The sequence below is a fragment of the Dromaius novaehollandiae genome, chromosome 23 (genome assembly GCF_036370855.1).
Source record: "Dromaius novaehollandiae isolate bDroNov1 chromosome 23, bDroNov1.hap1, whole genome shotgun sequence".
Classification (NCBI taxonomy): Eukaryota; Metazoa; Chordata; class Aves; order Casuariiformes; family Dromaiidae; genus Dromaius; species Dromaius novaehollandiae.
In genome coordinates, this window is record NC_088120.1 from 6,972,910 (window position 1) to 6,991,939 (window position 19,030).

The 19,030-nt window shown below is 66.3% G+C and overlaps 1 protein-coding gene across 3 annotated transcripts; it reads right to left on the minus strand.

Moving 5' to 3' along the window:
- Nucleotides 1-4,517: 4,517 nt before the first annotated feature.
- Nucleotides 4,518-18,485, minus strand: SESN2 (sestrin 2). 3 transcript variants are annotated; one of them, XM_026096710.2, is made up of 10 exons: nucleotides 18,156-18,485; nucleotides 10,534-10,599; nucleotides 9,853-10,050; nucleotides 9,162-9,344; nucleotides 8,734-8,943; nucleotides 8,184-8,334; nucleotides 7,866-7,984; nucleotides 7,267-7,457; nucleotides 6,365-6,509; nucleotides 4,518-6,192 (listed from the first exon to the last, which is right to left on the minus strand). In XM_026096710.2, the coding sequence occupies exons 2-10, from the start codon at nucleotides 10,582-10,584 to the stop codon at nucleotides 6,106-6,108; spliced, it is 1,335 nt and encodes a 444-aa protein (XP_025952495.1). In that variant the 5' UTR covers nucleotides 10,585-10,599; nucleotides 18,156-18,485; the 3' UTR covers nucleotides 4,518-6,105. The 3 variants fall into 3 exon arrangements, with proteins under 3 accessions (XP_025952495.1, XP_025952494.1, XP_064381060.1); XM_026096709.2 differs by lacking the exon at nucleotides 18,156-18,485 and adding an exon at nucleotides 14,590-14,816; XM_064524990.1 differs by lacking the exon at nucleotides 18,156-18,485 and adding an exon at nucleotides 13,254-13,286.
- Between the last annotated feature and the right edge of the window lie 545 nt (nucleotides 18,486-19,030).

Genomic DNA, 19,030 nt, shown 5'->3' on the forward strand with positions numbered 1-19,030 from the left:
AGCCCGGGGTTGTCCCACGCCCCGATGAAGAGGGTGGGACGATGAAGCTCTTCACTCCCGCCGGCCTCGTCGGAGGCAGGGCTGCCGTGGGGATTTGGGGCCGCCCCGCTGCCCGGGCGCACTGAAGCCGGGCTGCCGTTTGGCAGATCGATGCCATCCATGTTTTACGAGCCGCGCGGTGCTCGGAGCCCCCCCGGCGGGTGGTTAAGCAGCGGAGGCCTTAGCCTGCACGATGGCCCCTGAATGCTGAGCAGCGGCTCTGCAGGCGCGAAAAGGGGGGGCCGAGACCCCCCCCCCCGCCCGGCAGCACCTTGCCGAGGTCAGGGCGAGAGCAAAGGCTCGGGCAGCCCGTAAAGCCTCGTGCCGGGCGGCCTGGGGGGCTCCCGGGATGGAGGGAGGCTTCAGATCCTCTCCGGCAGAGAAGGATCCAACGTGCATTTTTCCGGGGGGGGGGGTCGTCATCCCTGGGCGACCCTATGAACCGGCCCTTGGTGTCCAGCGGGAAAGCGGGATGCTCACGGGCTTCGGCACGCGGGGAGCAGGGCCGTTCCCGGGGGGGCTGGTGGGGCCGCAGGCAGGGTTTGCAGCGGGGGGGGGGCAGCAGGGTTGCAGGCAGGGTTTGCAGCAGGGATATGGGGAGGGTTTGCAGGGGGGCTGGTGGGGCTGCAGGCAGGGTTTGCAGCGGGGGGGGGCAGCAGCAGGGATGCAGGCAGGGTTTGCAGCAGGGATATGGAGGGGGGTTGCAACAAGGCAAAAGCAAAGATACAGGCAGGGTTTGCAGCAGGGATACGGGGAGGGTTTTCAGCGGGGCTGGCAGTGGGGACACGAGCAGGCTTTGCAGCGGGGCTGGCGGCGGGGATGCGGGCCGGCTTTGCAGCAGGAACATGGGTAAGATTTGCAACAAGGCAACCGCAAGAATACGGAGAGGGTTTGCAGCAGGGATACGGGGAGGGTTTGCAACAAGGCAGCAGCAAGGTTACGGGCAGGGCTTGCAGCGGGGACGCGGGGAAGGTTTGCAGCGGGGCTGCGGATCTGCCGCGGGCCTCCAGCGAGCGGCGCTGCCTCCTCAGAAACCCCGGAGCCGCGGGCTGGAGCCGAGCCGCCGTTCCGCGGGGAGCAGCCCGGCCTGGCTGCACGCAGCCCCGGTCCAGCTCCCTCCCCGCCATGGAAAATCTTCCTCGCGGCCCGGGCGCAGAGCCCGCTGCCGGGGGTTAGTCACAGCATCTCGGCTGCTCCGGCGTCCCGACCCCCCCCGACCCCCCCCGGAGGTGGTTATCCAGGACTCCGGGCAGAAATCCCACCTCCGGCTTTCGAGCCGTGGCGGCTCCCCGGGAGAGACCCCGGCCCTGCAGCCCTCTGCATCCCGCATCCAGGGCGCCCGGCTGCTCCCTCCGGCCGTGCCGGCACGTACCGACGCTGCCGGGCAGAAATTCGGGCTGCAAATACGAGGGCAGCTCAATCGCCCTCGCGCTGCAGGTCTCCTCGTGGTATTTTGCACCGTTGCCCCGGCAGGGCAGCTTTTGCCGCTCGCCCACGTTTCTCGTCCCCGGGAGGTCACCGCAGCGGGGTGACACCTCCTAAATTACGGCTGCCTGCCGGCGTCCGGCTGTTCGCGCACCGCCGCGGCGTCGCTGCTGCCTGGCTGCTTCCCAAGGCCTGAACGGCTGCAGCAGCCGCTGGGGCTTTGCAAGCCGCCATCCCATCCCCGGAGCCTCCCCTTCCCCCGGGACGAGCAGCCCGGCCCCGGCGGCACCCCGAAAGCCGAGGCGAAGGTGCAAAGCGAAGGAGCCGGCTGGCTTGGGGCGCCGAGCTGCTTCCAGAGGCTTTGCACCCGCTGGCACCGCAGCATTTTGGGCTGGCCGTGCTCCCGGTGTCGTGCAACACCGCATGGGCGCCCCGGAGAAGCACCGGCACGGCCGCCCACCCGCGCCCAGCCCCGGGGTGGGTTACGCAAGCCGGCAGGGCCCCCGCGTGCCGAGCGGGGCTATTTTGGGCCCCCCGGGGGGAGGACACATGCCGTTCCCATGAGCTAAGGCAGTGGGAGCGCATGGCGTGGGGCCGCCACCGTCCCCGGGCAATCGGCTCCGTCGGGAACGCCGCTCGGGCGGGAGCCGCGGGAAACGCCAGCTTTCCCGCAGCCACGTGCACCCGCTTGAGCTCCACCTCCGTGGCTCACCTGGAAATATCCACTTTTTTCCAGCTTGAATTTAGCCAGATCCAGCCTGCGGAGCTCGTAACAGAGGTGGTAAAGAGCTGCCGGCGCGGAGGGCACGGATGTTCCCGCACGGAGCCGCAGCAGAGCCACCGGCTGCTAAAACACCCACGGCCGCTCGGCTCGATCCGGCTCGGCGGCAAAGCTCACTACCCCAATGCACGTTTTGCAAAGCCGCTCGGACTCCATCAGCGCCAAAGCTCTCCTCAAGCAGAGCCCCCCCGATTATTATTATTTTCCCGTTGCGTTGCTGCTTTTTAAACGCCATTAACACATTACGTTTTTTTAAATCGAGGGCAATTGCATGCAATTTTTTTGCGCCACGCTCGAATCGTGACTCTCAGCTCCAGGTAGGGAGGTTCTTGACGCGCCTCCTGCCCTGGGAGACAACAATGAGAGCTGCCGATAAATTATACATATGCCTACAAATTGCAGACCTCAGCTAAACGCAGGGTAAGGAATTTATTAATTTATAATTGTGAACACCTGAAAAAAAGGAAGTGGGTTAAATTGATACCATGACCCAGGCGCTGAGTTAAAGGCGTCTCACGGAGCTGGCTCGCCCCTGGGTTATTTGATGCTGTGGCAGAAAACTGGGGGAGGATGAAGAGGGCGACTGGTCCTTGCCGGCTGTCTCGCTGCTCTCAGCATCCTTTGGGGTTGAAACGGACATGGGAAATCCCAGTTTCCAGCAGAGCCGGCTACAAATCCTCGGTGGTTTTGTTTTAAATCCCCACTGGGACAAGTGGGGAGGAAAGTCCAGAGCCCAAAGCAGGGTTTGCTGCTCTGCAAGACCAGAGGGGGAATAAAAAAGAATTAAAAAATAATGCTTTTAAGAATCTGTCTGCTTTACAGCCCTCCGAAACGAGGAGGGGTAGATAAAACCCATCCTCCCTCGGCCTGAGCCGCCCTGGGGCCTTCCCGGGCGCCGATCCAGCCGCCGGGGCGGCATCGCTTTGCAGGGCGGGACCAGGCGCCCGGAGACCCACGACGGAGCTCGGCCGCCTCCCGGGAAAGGCGCCGGGGGATCCGGTACCGCCGGGGAAAGGCGACGGGGGCGGAAAGGAGACGCGGCTGGGTGACCCCAGGCTCGCCGGGGCGAAACGGGAGCAAAGAAGGAATTTCTCAAAGCCGCGGCACCGCCCAGCGTGATTTTTTCACCACCCGAAACGATGTCTTTAGCTGGCAGATTTCTTCCACTCAAACAAAATATTTCAGCTACCTCAAAGAGAACTAAAAGGAGGCAGGAAAAATCCCTCCTCAAACACAAGCTCCGCGTCGGCTTGACCTTCTTCTAATGATTGCCATCGATTTGCTGAACTGTTTCAGTTCCTTAAAGGAGGAGATTTTCTCCGGCCTGCTGAAAAGCCGGCAGGCAAAGCAAACCGTTGCTGCTCCGCAGCGTTCGCCCCGGGGAGACCCAGCCGAAACGGAGCCGGTCACAGTCTCTGCCCCGAGACCCCGCGGGTGAATCCCGCCGTGCATCTGCGGGAAAACCCATCCTGCTCTCCCTAAAACCATGCTGGAGTCACTGGAAAATAAGCGTTTCCTGCCCCGCAGTTGCCATTCCCCGTAGATTTGAGGCACGAGCCCCCAGCCCTTTGGGCACTAAGGTTTAATCCCCGTGGGCTGGGGCGGGAGCATGCACCCGGCGCTGCCTCAGTTTCCCCTCCGGTGACTCGCTCCCCCCTCTGCGACGCCCTCGGGACGAGCGGGCACCCGCCAGCAGAGAAAAAGCAGCTAAAATTAAACGAGCATCGCTGGGGTGCTGAGCTGAGGGAGGTGCGGGGAGCCCACGGACCCTGCTTCCCTGAGCACCCGCCTGGCATCGCCCCCGGCATGGAAATACGGCGCTGGGGGGACCTTTGTGCTTCTCTCCAGGGCATCTGGCCCCGATCTGGGAAAACACGCTGGGAAATATCTGGTGGCTGTGATTCAACGCTGCAAAACCTGCAGCCAGCAAGGGCCCAGCCCCAGCGCCACTCCCACAGAGGGGACGAAGGCCACCGCGGGGCCGGCTCTGCCTCAGTTTCCCTCTGGCTGCCACTGCCCCAAGGGGACAGCGGGAAGGGGAGCAGCGCGGTGAGGGAGGCGGCTCGGCCCGGAGCGATGCCCCTGCCGCAGCGGATAAGGGCATCGCGGTGGTTTTGCAACCAGGAAAGGTTGGAGACAGATCCTGCTAGGAAGAGCCAGTGCTCCCACTGCTGTATGCATGCAGCTGGGGAAAGGGAAAACAGTCCTGAAACACATTTGCATCAAAACCTCCACGTTTGCAGCCAGGGGTAAGGAGCATCACACAGAGGCGTTTGGAAAAAAAAAAAAAAAGACTTTATTTTTTCAAACAGGATGTGTAGCAAAGTCACAGCGGCATTTCCATGCCCAGTCAGGAGTAAATACACCCGAAAAAATAGAAATAACTTAACTGGAGCTACAGTTCAGCAGAGACAAACCAACAGCCATACAGCAGCGGGCGATGCTGCCGGCTCCCCGGGCTCCTGGGAGAGCCGGGAGCGGGGGCTCTCCGAAACAGGCACTTCCCAGCGACCCGCGCCGGCGCAAAATACTCTGGCACATCGGGATGAAGCCGCAGCCACTCCGCGCCCTTCCCCTGCAGCAGCGCATCACCCTCCCGGCGGGGCAGGGACCCACTCGGCTTCACACCTAAAACCAGCCCCTTTCCAAGAAAAATCCCCTGGTGAAGGTTTCCTGCCCGGGGTTTCCCCCAGGGAGGGCACGGGTGGGAGCGAAACGGAGGCCATGGGGAGGGAGCAAGGCTCTTCCCCAGCAGCATGCAGAGAGCAGGAGGGAAAAACAGGTTTATCCAAGGTTTCTTCGGTTTCACATCGTCGCTCAGGTTCCCGGGTGAGCCGAGGAGCCAGCAAACCACGAGCAGCAGCTCCCCGGGGGCTCTGAGGGACGGAGCCCCCCAGAAACGGGGTGCTGGCTGCCACGGGGGTGCGAAGGCAGCGTGAAACAGCCCCGGTGCTCCTACCTCCCCCTCGCTTCTGCCCCGGGCCCTGCTCTAGGAGGCACTTTGCGAGTCCCGAATTGCAGGGGCTCGGCCAGGCGGGATGCTGCCCACAGCCCGACCCCTGCTCCAGCACCAGCCCCGTGTCCGGGGAGGAGCAGCGAGGGGCCGGGATGCCCCGGCAGCAGGGAAACGTGGACATCCCGGCACAGGGATGGGCAGCGGGAGGTGCACCCAGGGCGGAGGGACTCCCGGCTCCGACCTCTTGCTGCCCAGCGGGAGCCGGGACGGCCTGATCCCTCCCGCGCCGGCTGCTCGGGGACGCGGGGCAGAGCGCTGGAGTGCAGCCACCCGCCTCGGAGGCGGGCGAGATGCTCCCACGTCTCAAGTCCTCCGGAGCAGCGAGTCCAAGAGCCCCCGAGGAGCAGGGCAGGAGGGCGAAGCCCGGCCTGGGAAAGCCGGCGATTCCCTCCAGGGATCTTTGGTACGAGGACAGTCCTCCGTGGCCGCGGCCTCGCTGCCGGGACACGGCTCCGAGGGGTAACATCATTGCACGAGCCCGGCGGGGGCTCCGAGGAGCCGAGGTGGCGGGTGGCACCGGCGCCTCGGTTCGGCTTCGTGCCGGGTCACCGCGAGAAAGGCACGGAGCGGCCAAGCATCCCCACGGCCGCCCAGCCCCGGAGCGGCGAGGGACTGGAGCTGCCCGGCGGGATGCACCGGGCACGGCCGGGCTCTTCACAGCTCCTTGGGGGTCCCCTCTCCCGGGATAAGGGGCACGGGGAGGAGAAGTCCCCCCCTTTCCTTCCACAGCTCCAGGCCCCTTAAGGCAGGAGACAATATTCCAGTGAAGTCTTTAAGGTGCCGGCTCCCCCCTCGCCTGCCCCCCACACCCGGGGCAGGAGGAGAAGGAGGGAGCGAAGACCTGTCAGGTCATGTAGCGGGTGACGGCGCGCAGGGCGTACAGCAGAGCCGCCTGCATCCGAGCCTCCAGCAGCAGCAGGTTGACGTGCACCTGGGATGCGAGGAGAGCAGGGTCAGGGCACAGCGGGGACGAGGGCAAGCTCAGCGCCTCGCCTCCCTGGGGGGCAGGGGACACCGGGACGGGGAGGAGAGACCAGGTCCCTGCCCACGCCACCTCCCCCAGCTCAGCCTCCCACTCCCAGGATGAGGGGAGGGGGCAGCACCTTCTCCGAGTGCTTGAAGTGTCTCCAGAACTGCGTGTACATGCGTTTGGTCGTCTTCTCCGGGTAGCAGGCCACCGTCTTGATGTAGACTTTCAGGCTGCGCTCCAAGAGCTGGTTGACCTCCCCGTAGTCATAGTCGTCATAGCTGGGGGAGAGAGGAGGGCACGTTACTCCAAGCACAACCACTGCCAACAGGTCTCTGCGATAGCATTCACTACAACCTCTTCATGCAAGGTCACTCCTAGGGGAAGAGCACGGCGTTACCAGCTAGGCTGCTTGCAAGCATGCTTGCTCATGCCCTGTGCTCCACCAGATCTACGCTGTGTCCCATCTTCCGGCCTCCTGCAGCGTTGCTCTTCCTTAGTCTTATCAACAGCAACAGCCCCACTGAGACTGGTGTCTGCTCTGACTTTCATGGTGAGGATTAGGTTGGCTGCGCCTTCCCCCGACCACAGCTCTTCAGCCAGACCCACGGGTGAGAGCGGCTCGATAGCACCCACATCCTTCCGCACCCTTGCCAAGCGCCACACGCCCCGTCCCTGCCGGGCTGAGGCTCACGCTCTCTGGAAAGGACAGAGCCACCAACACGCTTCCCTCTCCTTTAGGGGTCTTAATTTTATCCCCTGGGCAAACAGTCAAATCTGCCTTTGTCCTAAAGAGCCTCTCCAAACACCCTGTTCCCCAAGTACAGGACCCAGGCCTCTCCGGGGAGATGGCTGCCATGGGGGGCCACCAGGGAAGGGACATGGTGCAGGCAGGCTTGGCTGCTGCCCCAGACCTGAACCGGGAACCTGCGGGACAGAGAGGCTCCTGGGCTTGTTAGGCAGGAGCTGCTCGTGGGCACTGCACGTGCACAGAGAGCGTGGGCTCCCGGCACAGCTCGAGGGCACTCGGGGACCTACCGGATCCCGAAGACGCAGTGGACGTAGTTCCAGATGGCCCTGCGGAGCATGGAGGTGTCCACTCCGCAGTGCATGGCGATGGTGTTGTACGTCAGGTTGTAGACCACCTGGAACTTCTCGTCCAGGAGCTGCCCCACATCAGGGTAGAGGCGGTTGATCAGGGAGTAGCCATGGTCTTCCCAGGTGTAATCCTGCCAGAGGAAGGATGCTGGGGTGGGGGCTCTACAGGCAACACAGCGTCCCTGCGCCTGCAGATCTCATGTCCTGCCCTTCTCCGGCCTGATGTCTCCCTTTCCCACGTTGCCAAGATCCTCTTGACAACTCATATCCATCCGAACCACACAGAGGCACCTCGGCCCAAACACCGCTTGGGTGAAGGCTCCAGCCCGGTACCAGCCCGTCGCCCTCCACGCCAGGGTTGTCCATGCAGCTCTACAACCTTGGGAGCAGCCCTGCTGCACCCCAGCCCCGCTGGCCCGGTCACTGCTGAGCCCCAGCGCGGGACAGAGAGGGACAGCAGCAGCAGCGGTGACACGCAGGACCTGCCACCCAGCCCTGTCACCCGCTCTCCAGCTGGCACAGGGGCCGAGGGCACCCACCTGCGCGCGGAAGGTGGGGGGTGCCTGCTCGCCCCGGCGCGTGAAGTCCTTGTAGCCAAACTCGGGGTCCTCCACGAAGCACAGGACGTTGGACTGCAGGGACGTTGGAGCCGCGATATCTGCGAGACACCAGCGCGGCGGCCGTGAGCAACGCGCCGTGGGGCTGCCCCACACGGCCCCGGCCCCGGGCTGGAGGGCAGAGCCAGCCCCACAGCCGGGGGGCCCAATCCTGCTCGGTGCTGGCTCCATCCTTCCCCTCCCACTAGTCCAGACCCTCGTGGACCCTTCCCAGCCCACCACGTCCCCACGTGTCCTCACCCGAGGGAGCGACCAGCAAGCTCTCCGTCTTCTCCAGCTCGAAGCGCGTCGCCATCTCCTCCTGCGTGACCCCCTCCTCCTCCAGCTGGCTTTCTCGCAGCAGCTGCATCCTCTCCATCAGCACTTCCACCTCCCGCATGGCATCTTTACCCTGGCAGAGGGCAAAGTCTGTCCGTGGCAGAGCGAGGATGCAGAGGGCTTGCGAGCCCCGGGCTGCCCGCGCACAGCGGGGCAGGGAGCACCGCTCGCTGCAGGCCACCGGCTCTGCTTTCACTTGGAGCAGTCCCAGGGCCTCTCCAAGAAAAATTTGCCTCCGGGTTTGTCCTGCCCAGCTTCCAGCTGCTCCGGCACCCTGAGGGCTGGAGGAAGGGGCAGCCCTGTGCCGCTGGCCCTGGGAGAGACGCTACCGGCGTGTCCTGACAGCATCCGCCGCATCCCAGCCAAAGGTCCCGGGGCAATTCCCGGCGGGAAACACCATAACGCGCCGCGGTACCCCGTCATGCCCTCCCTTCCCACCCCATGCTCCCTGCAAAGCAAAGCGCCTGCTTACCCCAGAGCCCCCCACGCCGTCGTCGGAGGCCGGGCTGCTGTCGCCATGGGGCGAGGGGGGCCGGCAGCCGGGCCCGCCGTCCTGCTCCGCCTCGGGGTTGATGCCGCAGCCGAAGACGAAGGAGGCGAGCGAGTGGTAGTGGGTGAGGAGCACCAGCGCCTGCACCAGCTCCGCCAGGGACCAGCTGTTCTCCCCCGTCTTCAGCAGAGCCTGAAACCGAGGTGCACACGGGTTCGGCTTTGCAGAGGAGGAGCCGTGCGGTCACCCCTTCCCCATCCACCTGGAGCAGCACAGCCCTGGCCTCCAGCTCAGAGACCCTCTCAGCCCCCAAAGGGTTAAACCTGGGGGTTGTGACCCCACGACAAGCCCCCAAACTGGGGAGGGGGATTTGGGATCTGTGGATCCCTGGCAGCATCTCCAGCCCTCACCTCGATGTGCTCCTTGGTGATGAGCCAGGGCCGGTGCGCCAGCAGCTTGTTGATCTCGTTGAGGCTCCTCAGCTTTGGGGGGGCGCAGTGCAGCCCCTGCAGCCACGCGGGGTTGCCCCCCACCTGCAGGAACTCCCCCATGTGCAAACCCACCAGGTAGGAGCACTGGTGCCGGGCTGCTGCCTGCGGGGAGGGGCGCAGCGTCAGCCCACGGCGCCGGGCAGGAGACCAGCCCTGCTACAAGCCCTCGGCGAAGCCAAGGCAGGGAGCCACCTTCCCCGGTCGCCCCTGAAGGGTTTCCCCCGGGGATGAAAAGCCAAACCTGGGTCTTTGCCCCCCGCCATCAGGAGCAAAGCGGGTGCTGGGGTTCCCAGGCTAAGGGTGCTGGACCACGGGACAACCCAAAGAGCCCCAACGGCCGATGCAGCTGCAACAACAAGCCACACGCCCGTGTTGTCCCCTGAGCACATCAGGCAGGGAGCAGGGTGGCAGTGGGACCGGGATGTCACCTAAAGGGCGCTCAGCTTTCACGCCCCCATCAACACAGCAGGGTACTTGCATTGTGGGGGAGGCCCCAACCCCTTCCGATCTTTGGCCAAAAACCCAGCTGCGGTGATGGGAGAGGTGCTGGGACACACGTCCCCAAGGGACACCCTGCCCTGGGGGACAGCCTCGGACCCACAGCCCTCACCATGATGGCGATGTAGTGGCGCTTGTGGTAGGGCAGGGGCCCGTCCATGCGCAGCAGGAGGTACTGGGTCTTCCAGAAGCTGCTGAGATACTGGGGGTGCAGCCCCATGACCATGGCGATGTTGTCCACCTTGCCCGCCGAGACGAAGGCGTCGATGAAGAGCTGCCGCCGGCTGGACTCCACGCCTTCCCGCAGGATCTGGGGGACACGGGGAGGACGAGCTGCAGGTCACAGCCCCGCGTGCCAGCACAGGGAGCGGGCGCAGGGGAGCCCCTCCGCAGCACGGGGAGAAGCAGCGGTGCAGGTGGGGAAACTGAGGCACGGGCAGGGCTGAGATTCACCATCGTGGGGCAGGAGAAACGCCAGGCTTCCCCCTCCGTCCTGCCGAGCATCCCCCCAGCACGGGGGGGGGGTCGGTAAGCGGCCGGATTTGGGCACAAGCCCTCCCTGGCACCCACCGCGCACCCAGCTCGGGTCAGCCAGGGACCCTCCCGGACCGCGCGACCTGTCCCCATCCCACCTGTGAGCAGCAGGGACCGGCGCATGGGAGCCCACCCGCCCCACAGAGCCACCCCCTCTGTCCCCTCCAGCCTGGGACGGGACACAGGTGGAAATGGCCCCCCCAGAGGGGACACGTCCCCCTGGGACACACCAGCACCGACACGCTCACTCCGCTCTTACCTCTTCCACCGGGATGAAGGCGCTGGGGCCCCTCCCCAGCTGCCGGGGCATTTTGATTCCTCTGTCCTAGGAAGCAGGCAAAAAAAAAGAAAAAAAGAAAAAAAAACAGCTTTAAACCAGGAGAACGGGGAGGAGGAAGAGCTGCCGGAGTCCCCGTCGCCGCGCGAGCACAGAGGGTGACTCAGGCAGGCGCCTGGCCGGGCGCCCGCCCCCCCGGCCGATGGAGCAACCTGCCCCGGGGAGTTGCGTCAGGCCGGGCGCCGCTCGCCCGCTCCCGCCCGGCGCCTGATGAAATCGGGCGGTCGCGTTACGCCGGAGCCCGGCCGGCGGCAAAGCCGCGGCTGCGCGAGCCGGGGGGGCGCAGGCACCCGCCGCTCCCGTTTCCATCCCGCCCCGGGGCTCGGTTTACCGCGAGCACCTCCGCGGGGAAAAGGAGAAGAAATCACAGCCCGGGTGCTTACGCCGGGCAGCTCTCCGGGAGCGTCGCGCGCGCCCGGACCCAGGGCAATTTGGGTCTCGCTTAGCAGCCTAAATCCAGCGCCCCAGGGGTTCTTGCAAACACCCCCAGGCTCAAAACACAGCCGCCAGCTGATCGACATCTCCGTTAAAGAATAGCACCACGTCGAGCAAACCCCTGCGGGCAGCCCGACCCCCTGCACACGGACGGAGCCGCGGTTTGACCCGCGCCGCGGTGTCGTCACCGGAGCATCCCGCTAACTCGTGGGGTTGTGTCCGCGAAGGGGAAACGTCTCTGCCCATTGCAGCGTTAATCCCAGCCTGCCCGGAGCAGCGCTAATCCCGGCGCGAGATCCTGCGCTGGGGAACGGGCCCCGAGACGACGGGACTTGCCCAAGGCCCCGCGGGGAGGAAGCTGCAGAGCCAAACCCGAAGCTACAAACCAGTCCCACCTTAAGGTTTCAACTCCAGCTTTTCTCCTTCCAAACAGATGCTCCAAAAAACACCCCAAAATCCCCAATCCTACCCCAAAACCCCTATGCAAAGCTCAGAAGCTGGCTCGGGGCTGGGGGAGAAGAGGGGCGAGCGGGAGCAGAGCACGGCCGACGGGGCCGCAGCAGGGTCCCCGCAAAGCCGGACCGCGCCGGGAGCAGACACCCACCCGCTCCGACGGGGCCGAGCCCGCGAGGGCGTCACGGGCCGGCGCGGCTCCCGGCAAGGCGGGGGCAGCCCGCAGCAGCGCCCTGGCTTTTGCAACCCCCTGGGCGGAAAACAAGGTGAAGCGCAGGGCAAGGCCGGGGCCGAGCGCCAGGGAAAGGGCTCCCGGGCTCCGGCTGCTCTTTGCTCCTCAATGCAACCCCGCGAGAGGGAAATACCTGCGCTGCTCCACTTCCTCCCCAGGGAAAAGAGGGAGAGTCTCTTGCAATTAGGACTCAAAGACGGGACAGCGGTAACAGGGAGCAAGAAGGGCATTAGACAAAATTGTGCCCCCTCCCCAGAGGAGCCAGCAGCAGCATTTCCCTCCAGCACCTAACGGGCTCTGGATATAGGTGCCGGCAGAGAGACCAGTGGCTCTGCCACCCGCAGAACCCAGCGCACACCGGTGCCTCGGCAGAGGAAGCACCACCCTCCTCTTCCTTCCTCTTCCCCTCAGAAAGCCCCCAAGCATGCTCCAGATCTCCCCTGGGTCCCTCAGCCAGCGGGATCCGGGGTGTCACCGGCAGGCTGGACCCGGCCGATGCCCTCGCTCATCCCCGCCGTGCCGCTCGGCACCCGGCACCAACGAGCCCTCAAATCCCCCCTGCACCCCGGATGCAGCAGCACGCGGAGCCCCACCGGCACCGCGGCCGCTCCAGGCATCCCGGGGGGATCCTGCACGCGCTGCACCCGCTCGTCCACCTCCGTCCTCAGCCGGCGAGAGGCCACGCTGCCTCCGCTCCTCTCCGCCCGCAGAGAGACCACGGCAGCAGGTACGGCCGCCGGCTGACAGACGGGCGCCCCGTGCAGCTCCGCGCTTAAAATAGCCGTGTCCCGTTTTGGTCGCAGCGAGTCACCCCAGAGCCCCGCGGGGCTGGAAAGGCTCCGCTCCGGCGGCCCGCCGGGATCCTCCATGGGGAGATTCACCCCGCTCCGCAAGCCTGGCTTTGCACGGCGTGGAGACCCGCTTGGCCATGCCGTGGGCATGTTGCATCCCGGACGGGAGAAGGAGCAGGATGCTGTCGGCACGCTCCCGGCAGCGGAAAGGGGACACCCGGCTTTGCTCGCACGTCTCCAGCGGGACCAAGCTCCAGGGACCGTCCGAGAGGCTGCTGCAGCCCCCGGCGCCCCTGGGCTGTGCCGCCCCGGACGGGGGGCGAAAACCCCTCCCTCGGCGCAGTCCCCACTCCCGCAGCTCGGCCAGCTGGACCCCCTCTGCCCCCATCCCCTGTGCTGCTACGGCGAGTCCTGATGTCCCCCAGGCGCCAGCACCTCATCCCTCCATCCGTCGCTATTCCGAACGCTTCCCAGGCTGGGGACAGCACAGCCGGCTCCGGTCCCCCCCCCCCCCCCCCCGCAACACGGCTCATCTCACCCACTCAGCTCAGGGCGGGAGAAGCCCCCAGCACTGGATGCAGAAAAAAGCCAGCACATCGCATCCCCCAGCAGGTTTCCAAAACCTCACGGCACGAGCCAAAACGCCTTCCAAACCCCACGGCAGCGTCGGACACGCCGCCTCCCGCCCGGGAAGCTGGGCCGGCGGCTCTGCCCCAGACGCGGGGAGTCACCTGCCGCAGGCGGGACATGTCGCGGGGGGACGTCGGGCAGCAGCGGAGCAGCCCCCCGGGTCCGGGACCCGGCGGAGATGCCCGGGAGAGGAGCCGCAGGTGCCTTCTGCCTCCGGCCGCCTGCGAAGCGCCCGGCGGAGCCCGTCCCCCTGCGTCCGGCGGCGCTGGCACGCGGTGGCCCCGCGGCAGCCGGCAGCCCTCCACGCGCCCCCCACGTGACGGGCGCCGCGTCCCGGCGAGGCCCCGCGCCAGCACCCGGCACCTGCCCGCCGACGGGCTCCGCTCCCGCGGGAGGCACGAAGGAGCCCGCGCGGCGCCCGGGATGCTCCGGCCCTGAGTCACGGCGGATGCGGCGCCGGGGTGACAGCGGGGCCGAGGCTCGTGCCGCCGCCGCGGGGCTGCTCGGGTGCCTCCTCTCCGCCGCCCTGACTCACGTCTAACAACCGCGGGCCAAAGAGCTGCCTCCGGCCCCGCGGAGGCTCCCGGAGAGGGGGGAAAACAACCAAACCAGCCCAACGCCGTCGGATGCAAGCGGCAGGGCTCAAAGCGGAGCGCAGCCCACCGCGCTGGCGGCCGGCGACAGCCCAGGGTGACCTTTGCAGGCGCGTTTCGATCATTGCTGGCCGCGCAGAGGCTCGCCGGGCTTTGCGGCGTTGGGCAACTCTCCAGCGGCCCCGGGCACGGTTAACCCTCGCCGCGCTGCCCCGAGCCGTCGCCTCCCACCACCGCGGGGGAAACTGAGGCACGGAGCGGGGCTGCGGCGACGGGAGGTTTCCGCCCGCCGACGGAGCCGAGGGAAGGAGTTAATGGCCTCGGCGGGGCGGGCGCGCGTGCCAAGCGGCGAGCCCGGGCGCTTGTGCCGGCGCTTAGTCAGGTGTTGGAAAATTGCCGCTGATAAGCAGAGGCCAAATAAACAAGCTCACAGCCATCTGGCCGGGGACGTTTATTTCTCCCGGCCTCGCTCCTTCCCCCCAAAAATAGCAGGGGACCGTCCCGGCGACGCGCAGCCGGAGCAGAGCCGGGTGTCGGTGACGGGTGCCGTGGCACGGCGACCCACGGAGCCTGTGTCACCCCGCGGAGCCCCTGTCACCCGGCGGTGCGAGGCCGCATGGGCTGAGAACGCCCAACTCAGCTCCCGAGTGCCGCCACACAGCCCCGCTCGCAGCGGGCAAGCCCACACGGGCCAAGGGACGGGATGGCGCCCCGGGCGCCCAAACCGCCCTGACGTGCCCCTGCTCGTCCCCGAGCGAACCACCCCGCCGCGGGACGGGACGGGACGGGACAGGGCAGGGGGCACCCCCGACCCCCCCGACGGGGCGGGCAGGCGCCCCCTTACCTCGCCGCCGCGCAGGGGCCCGCAGCCCCGGTACTCCGCGAGCCCCGGGGAGCAGCACTGCGAGCCCGCCACCAGCATGGCGGCGCCGGGGCGGGCGGGGGGTCGAGAACCGCCCCCGAGGTCGAGAACCGTCCCGGGGCTCTAGAACGTTCCCCGGTTCTAGAGCAGCGCGGCCCGGCGCCCGCGGCGCTTTCATAGCGCGGCCCCGGCGGGGGGGCGGGGTAACCCGGCCTGGCCCCGCCCCGAGCCCTGCTCAACCAATGGCGTCGCAGGGGGCGGGGCCGCGGCGCGCCCGCCAGCCAATAGCGAGCGGCGGCGCGGCGGCTGCTGGGGGTTGTAGTCCCCGGGGCGCCCCCCGCTCGGTGCTGCGTCCAGCCCCGGTCGAAGACCGTCGCCGCCGGCTCGGCGTGGGGCCGGCGCGGTGCCCCCGCGAGGCCCGTCCGCTCGGCGACGCGCGGCCGTAACCGCTCCCGAGGGGGCGGCGAGGGTGGGAGCTGGCGCCCGTTCCCGCTGCGCCCTTGGCCGGGACTCGCGCCCCGGCTTTGCGCCGAGCCGTCCGGCCCTCGGCTGCGGTGCGGAACAGCCCCCGAAGAGCAGCGTCCCCCGCCTGCCCGCTCCCCTCCCCACGGGGATCCCGCCGCAGGGCCCGGAGCCGGCTCCCCTCCGTCGGAATAACAAGTGCCCGTTGCAATAAAAGAAGGGGAGAGGAGAAAAAAGACCAAAAACAAAAAAAACCCCGCGAGGCCCCAGACAGCAGCGCTGATAACAATCTGCTGCCGCCTGACAGCCCGCACACGGCAAAGTCCAGCAAACAGCAGTCGCTGCACAAACAACTCGGGCTTTGCCTGGCAACAGCCTCCTCTGGCTCCGATCCCGAGCGGCCGCCAATTAGGCGAACATGTCTTTGCACCTCGGCGCGGCGGTGCCGGGCGCTTCGCGCGCCTCCGGCCGCCTCCCCCTGCCCCGCGGCACCCTGCGCTATTTTTAGCGGCGTTTCGCAAGCGCGGCCGGGCTGCACCGCTCCGGCTCGGCGCGGGTCCGGGGCGCCCGGCGGCACCCGGAGGGCTCCGGCGGCTCCTTGCAGCGCCGCGCTCGGGGCGCGCCGAGGGTCCCCGCGGGGCTGCGTTCCGGCTCCGGTTATTTGAGCGGATCCCCGAGCCCGAGCGACCCTTTGCTCCCTAAATATTCATCATCGGCCCCCAGGAATTATTGGTTCCGGATTCAACCCTGTTGCCCCCGCAGGGGCAGCTCCCCGGGTTCGTTAACGCTGACGCAGGGTCGGCGATTGGGGCCGAAGCCTCTCCCGGCTCGTGCGCCCGGCTCGGCTCTTTGCCGGGAGCCCGGAGCGGCAGCTCGCGGAGCGGCGGGGCCGTCTCCTGCATCGACTCTTCCCCCAAACCCCTCTTCTGCCCCAGTGACCGGCTGCCCGGCGTCGCCCCCGGTTCAGATCATCTCCCTATGGCAGGCAGCACCGCTGGCCCTCTCCTCCGGGATCTGGATCTGCAAACCAAGAGCGACAGGCTTGAAGCCACCAAACCTGCAGGAAGAAACTTGCAGCAGGGGCCGACGCACGAGCCTCCTCCCCGGGCCACCCTGCGAGTGCAGAATCGTGTGAAGAAAGAGGGAAGAACGGGGAAAATGGGTTAAAAAGCAGCGTGAAGGGCCCAGATCTGCCTTGCAGGAGCCGAGATGCTGCCCTGGCCCCCGGCCCGCGCCGAGGCTCCCGGAGGCCACAAGCCGGGGATCTGCTCTGTCCGACCCTGCCGGCTTGGGGCTGCAAAGCCTCCCCTTGCTCTGCAGCACCGAAGGCGACGGGGTTATGCACGGTGTGAGCAGAGCAGAGCGGGGCTGCCACTCTCCTCCCCCTCCGCCAGCCAGAAAGCTTGGGAGCGGACAGGCTAGATGAGCCGGGGGACACCGGCGCAGCGTCAGGCCGCGGGACAGCGATGGCACTGACGGGGCTGGAGCTGCAGCCCGGCGCAGCGTGATGTGTGTTAGCACGTGGGCCGTCCCCAGCTGCTCCAACGCCGTCAAACGTTTCCCGAGAGCGGCACGAAGCAGAATTTCACCCCCTTTTCGCCCACCCTGCCCAGGTCACGGCGTTTAGCAGCGTGCCGCGGTGCTCTGCAGCACAGCAAGGCCTGGGGCGCCCGGCCAAGCAGCCCCCTCCGCTGCCGTGGACAGTACCAAGTATTTAAGATAAAAATATCCCATCAGAAGACATGGAGGGCTGTGCCAGAAGCACAGAGTCGTCCCGGCGCGCAGAGGAGGGGGAGGAAGGGCCGAGGGAGGGCAGGCGGCTGCAGAGCCGAGCAGTGCACTCGCTCGGCAATAAGGAGCAGCACGCGATCCCCCATCTGCTCCGCGGCCCTGGCCGAGCCGTCGCCGGCCGATTAGAGGCACGCGGACGGTTACCTGCAGCCTCAGCACTTTTCCTGGACTGTTTGCAATGCTCCTTCCCAGCTCGGGCTGTCAGCAGCTTCTCCCCTCTCTCGACAGCAGCCTGGCAAAAGGAGATGACCTGCCGCCACCTCTTAGCTGCGAGGGGCTCATACCCCCTGCGCTCAGCACGGTTTTCTCTCCCCCTTCCAGGCGGCAGCGGTGGTGCCGCAAGGGATGCAAAGGGCTCATCCGCCGCCGCTCCGCGTTCCCTGGGCCTCTTCGGTGATTTGCAACCAGCCACGGGGCTGCAGCCCGCAGGAGCATCGCCAGCCGCCGCGACCTTCTTGCTCTGTCCACCCGGACGGGCAGAATGAGGCCCAGAGTGCTTCTCCCCCCTGCCCGGGAAGCTGCTCCTGAAAAGCAGCCTGGCAGCAGGAGCAGAGATCCCCGGCAGACAGCACCTTGCCTAAGGCTCCTTGGGGCTTTGCCACGTAGGAAGAGGCAGCGCAGGCGCGGAGCTGCCTGCTGAGGCGTGCAGAGACTCGGGGCAGTCTGTGCTGGACAGGGCTGCCCACTCCAGATCCCTTCTGTCCATCCCCCTGCATGTTTATTCTGCAGCAAAAGTGAAAAAAAGCAGCCTAAAATATTCCCTGAGCCTTTGCATTTGGTTAAACCTCCCTGCAAGAAAACCCCCTGCAGCTTCCTCTGGCGCAGAGACGGCAGCAGCGAGAGGGTGCCGCCTCGTCTTCCCCACGCGGGCACGCTCCGGACGCGCGGCTCTGCCGGGAGCCCTCGGCCCGCGCCGCGAGCTGCCTCCCAGCAGCCAGGCAGCCTTTGCCCACGCCGTCGCGCCGGGCGGGAGGCGATGCCTCCACGCGCAGGGCCAGCAGCGCCCTGCCAGCCTCGGCCCTCCGGGGCGGCTGGTGCGGGGAGGGCACCACGTGCCAGCGCAGCACCGGGAGGGCTTCAAGGCTCCTCTCCTAACCGGGAGCCTCTCTAGGATGAACCAGTTTGGTGCCGAGCGGGGTAGCAGCCCCCAGACTAGCAGAGGGCAGCGCTACCGGCGCGAAGTCGGTGACACCAGGCAGTCCCGGAGCAAGTGGCAGCATCTCGGGTCCCGCTCGCCAGCCCTCTGCTCGGCCTTTTGTCCCACAAGCCGTATCAAAGGGCGCGTGAGGTCTCACCTTTCGCTTCTGCGGCAATTTGAACTCAGCAGCGCTCGTTCTTCAAGGAAATCAGACTGCAAAGGGTTTCTCTGTGCTGGCTAATGCACAAGGGCTTCCCTGCCACAGAGCAGCAGAGCTCGTGCGACGAGGATCATTACAATATTCTTTGAAAAGAGAGCGGCCAAGGAGAGGCAAACTTTTCTAGAGGCTTCAAGAGCCGAAGCCAAATGCCCTGTTTCCAGAAGCACCGAGCGCGGGGGACACAGAACAGCTCTCATTACCGAGGCACTGCGATTGCCCTAGTTAGCTAGATGGTGACTGTACAGTCTGTTGATTTAGTTCAACAGCGTGCAGTTAAGAAGCTGAACAGGAAGGCAAGACAGATTGCCTAAGATAAGTCACCTTTGAGCAAACAGCGAGGTCGTCCAGGGACAGCCATTGCCTTACTTGGCTTTTGCCAGCCCGGTGTTTCCAGCCAGGCAAAAAAAAAACCCAAGGGCAAAGGGGGCAGCAGAGACCGCGCCGAGACTCTCCTCTCTGCAGGGAGCCAGCGGGGCATCTGCAGCGGGTAAGTCATGCACGGTTATTTAAGCGTTTCCTTTCCCGATGTGCTTTGCTCCCGTCAAATGAATCTCGGGCTGGTTTGCCAGCACAGGCTGTTACTCTGCACCTCCCCCCCGCCACTCCAGCCTCCTGCGGTTTTCCCAGTCCCTTTGCAGGGTGGAGAAGAGGGAAATTCCTCTGCAGGACATCGGAGCCTGACAGCGGTTGCATCATTTGAACCCGCGGAGGGAAGCTAACCCTGTAACACAGTGCAAAGCATTGCCGTGCTACCTGGAACAGAGGGGAACAGCAAACACTCAGCTCAACCTGCCCCCAGGTCTCCTCTCTAC

Bases quoted from the DNA above. Each gene is read 5' to 3' on its own strand.
- SESN2 (XM_026096709.2), bottom strand. From the start codon at position 14,667: ATGCTGGTGGCGGGCTCGCAGTGCTGCTCCCCGGGGCTCGCGGAGTAC. The intron at 10,051-10,533 runs GTAAGAGCGGAG...CGTGTCCCCCAG, and splicing joins CCTTCATCCCGGTGGAAGAG to ATCCTGCGGGAAGGCGTGGA. The intron at 6,193-6,364 runs GTGCTGCCCCCT...CTCGCATCCCAG, and splicing joins ACTTCAAGCACTCGGAGAAG to GTGCACGTCAACCTGCTGCT.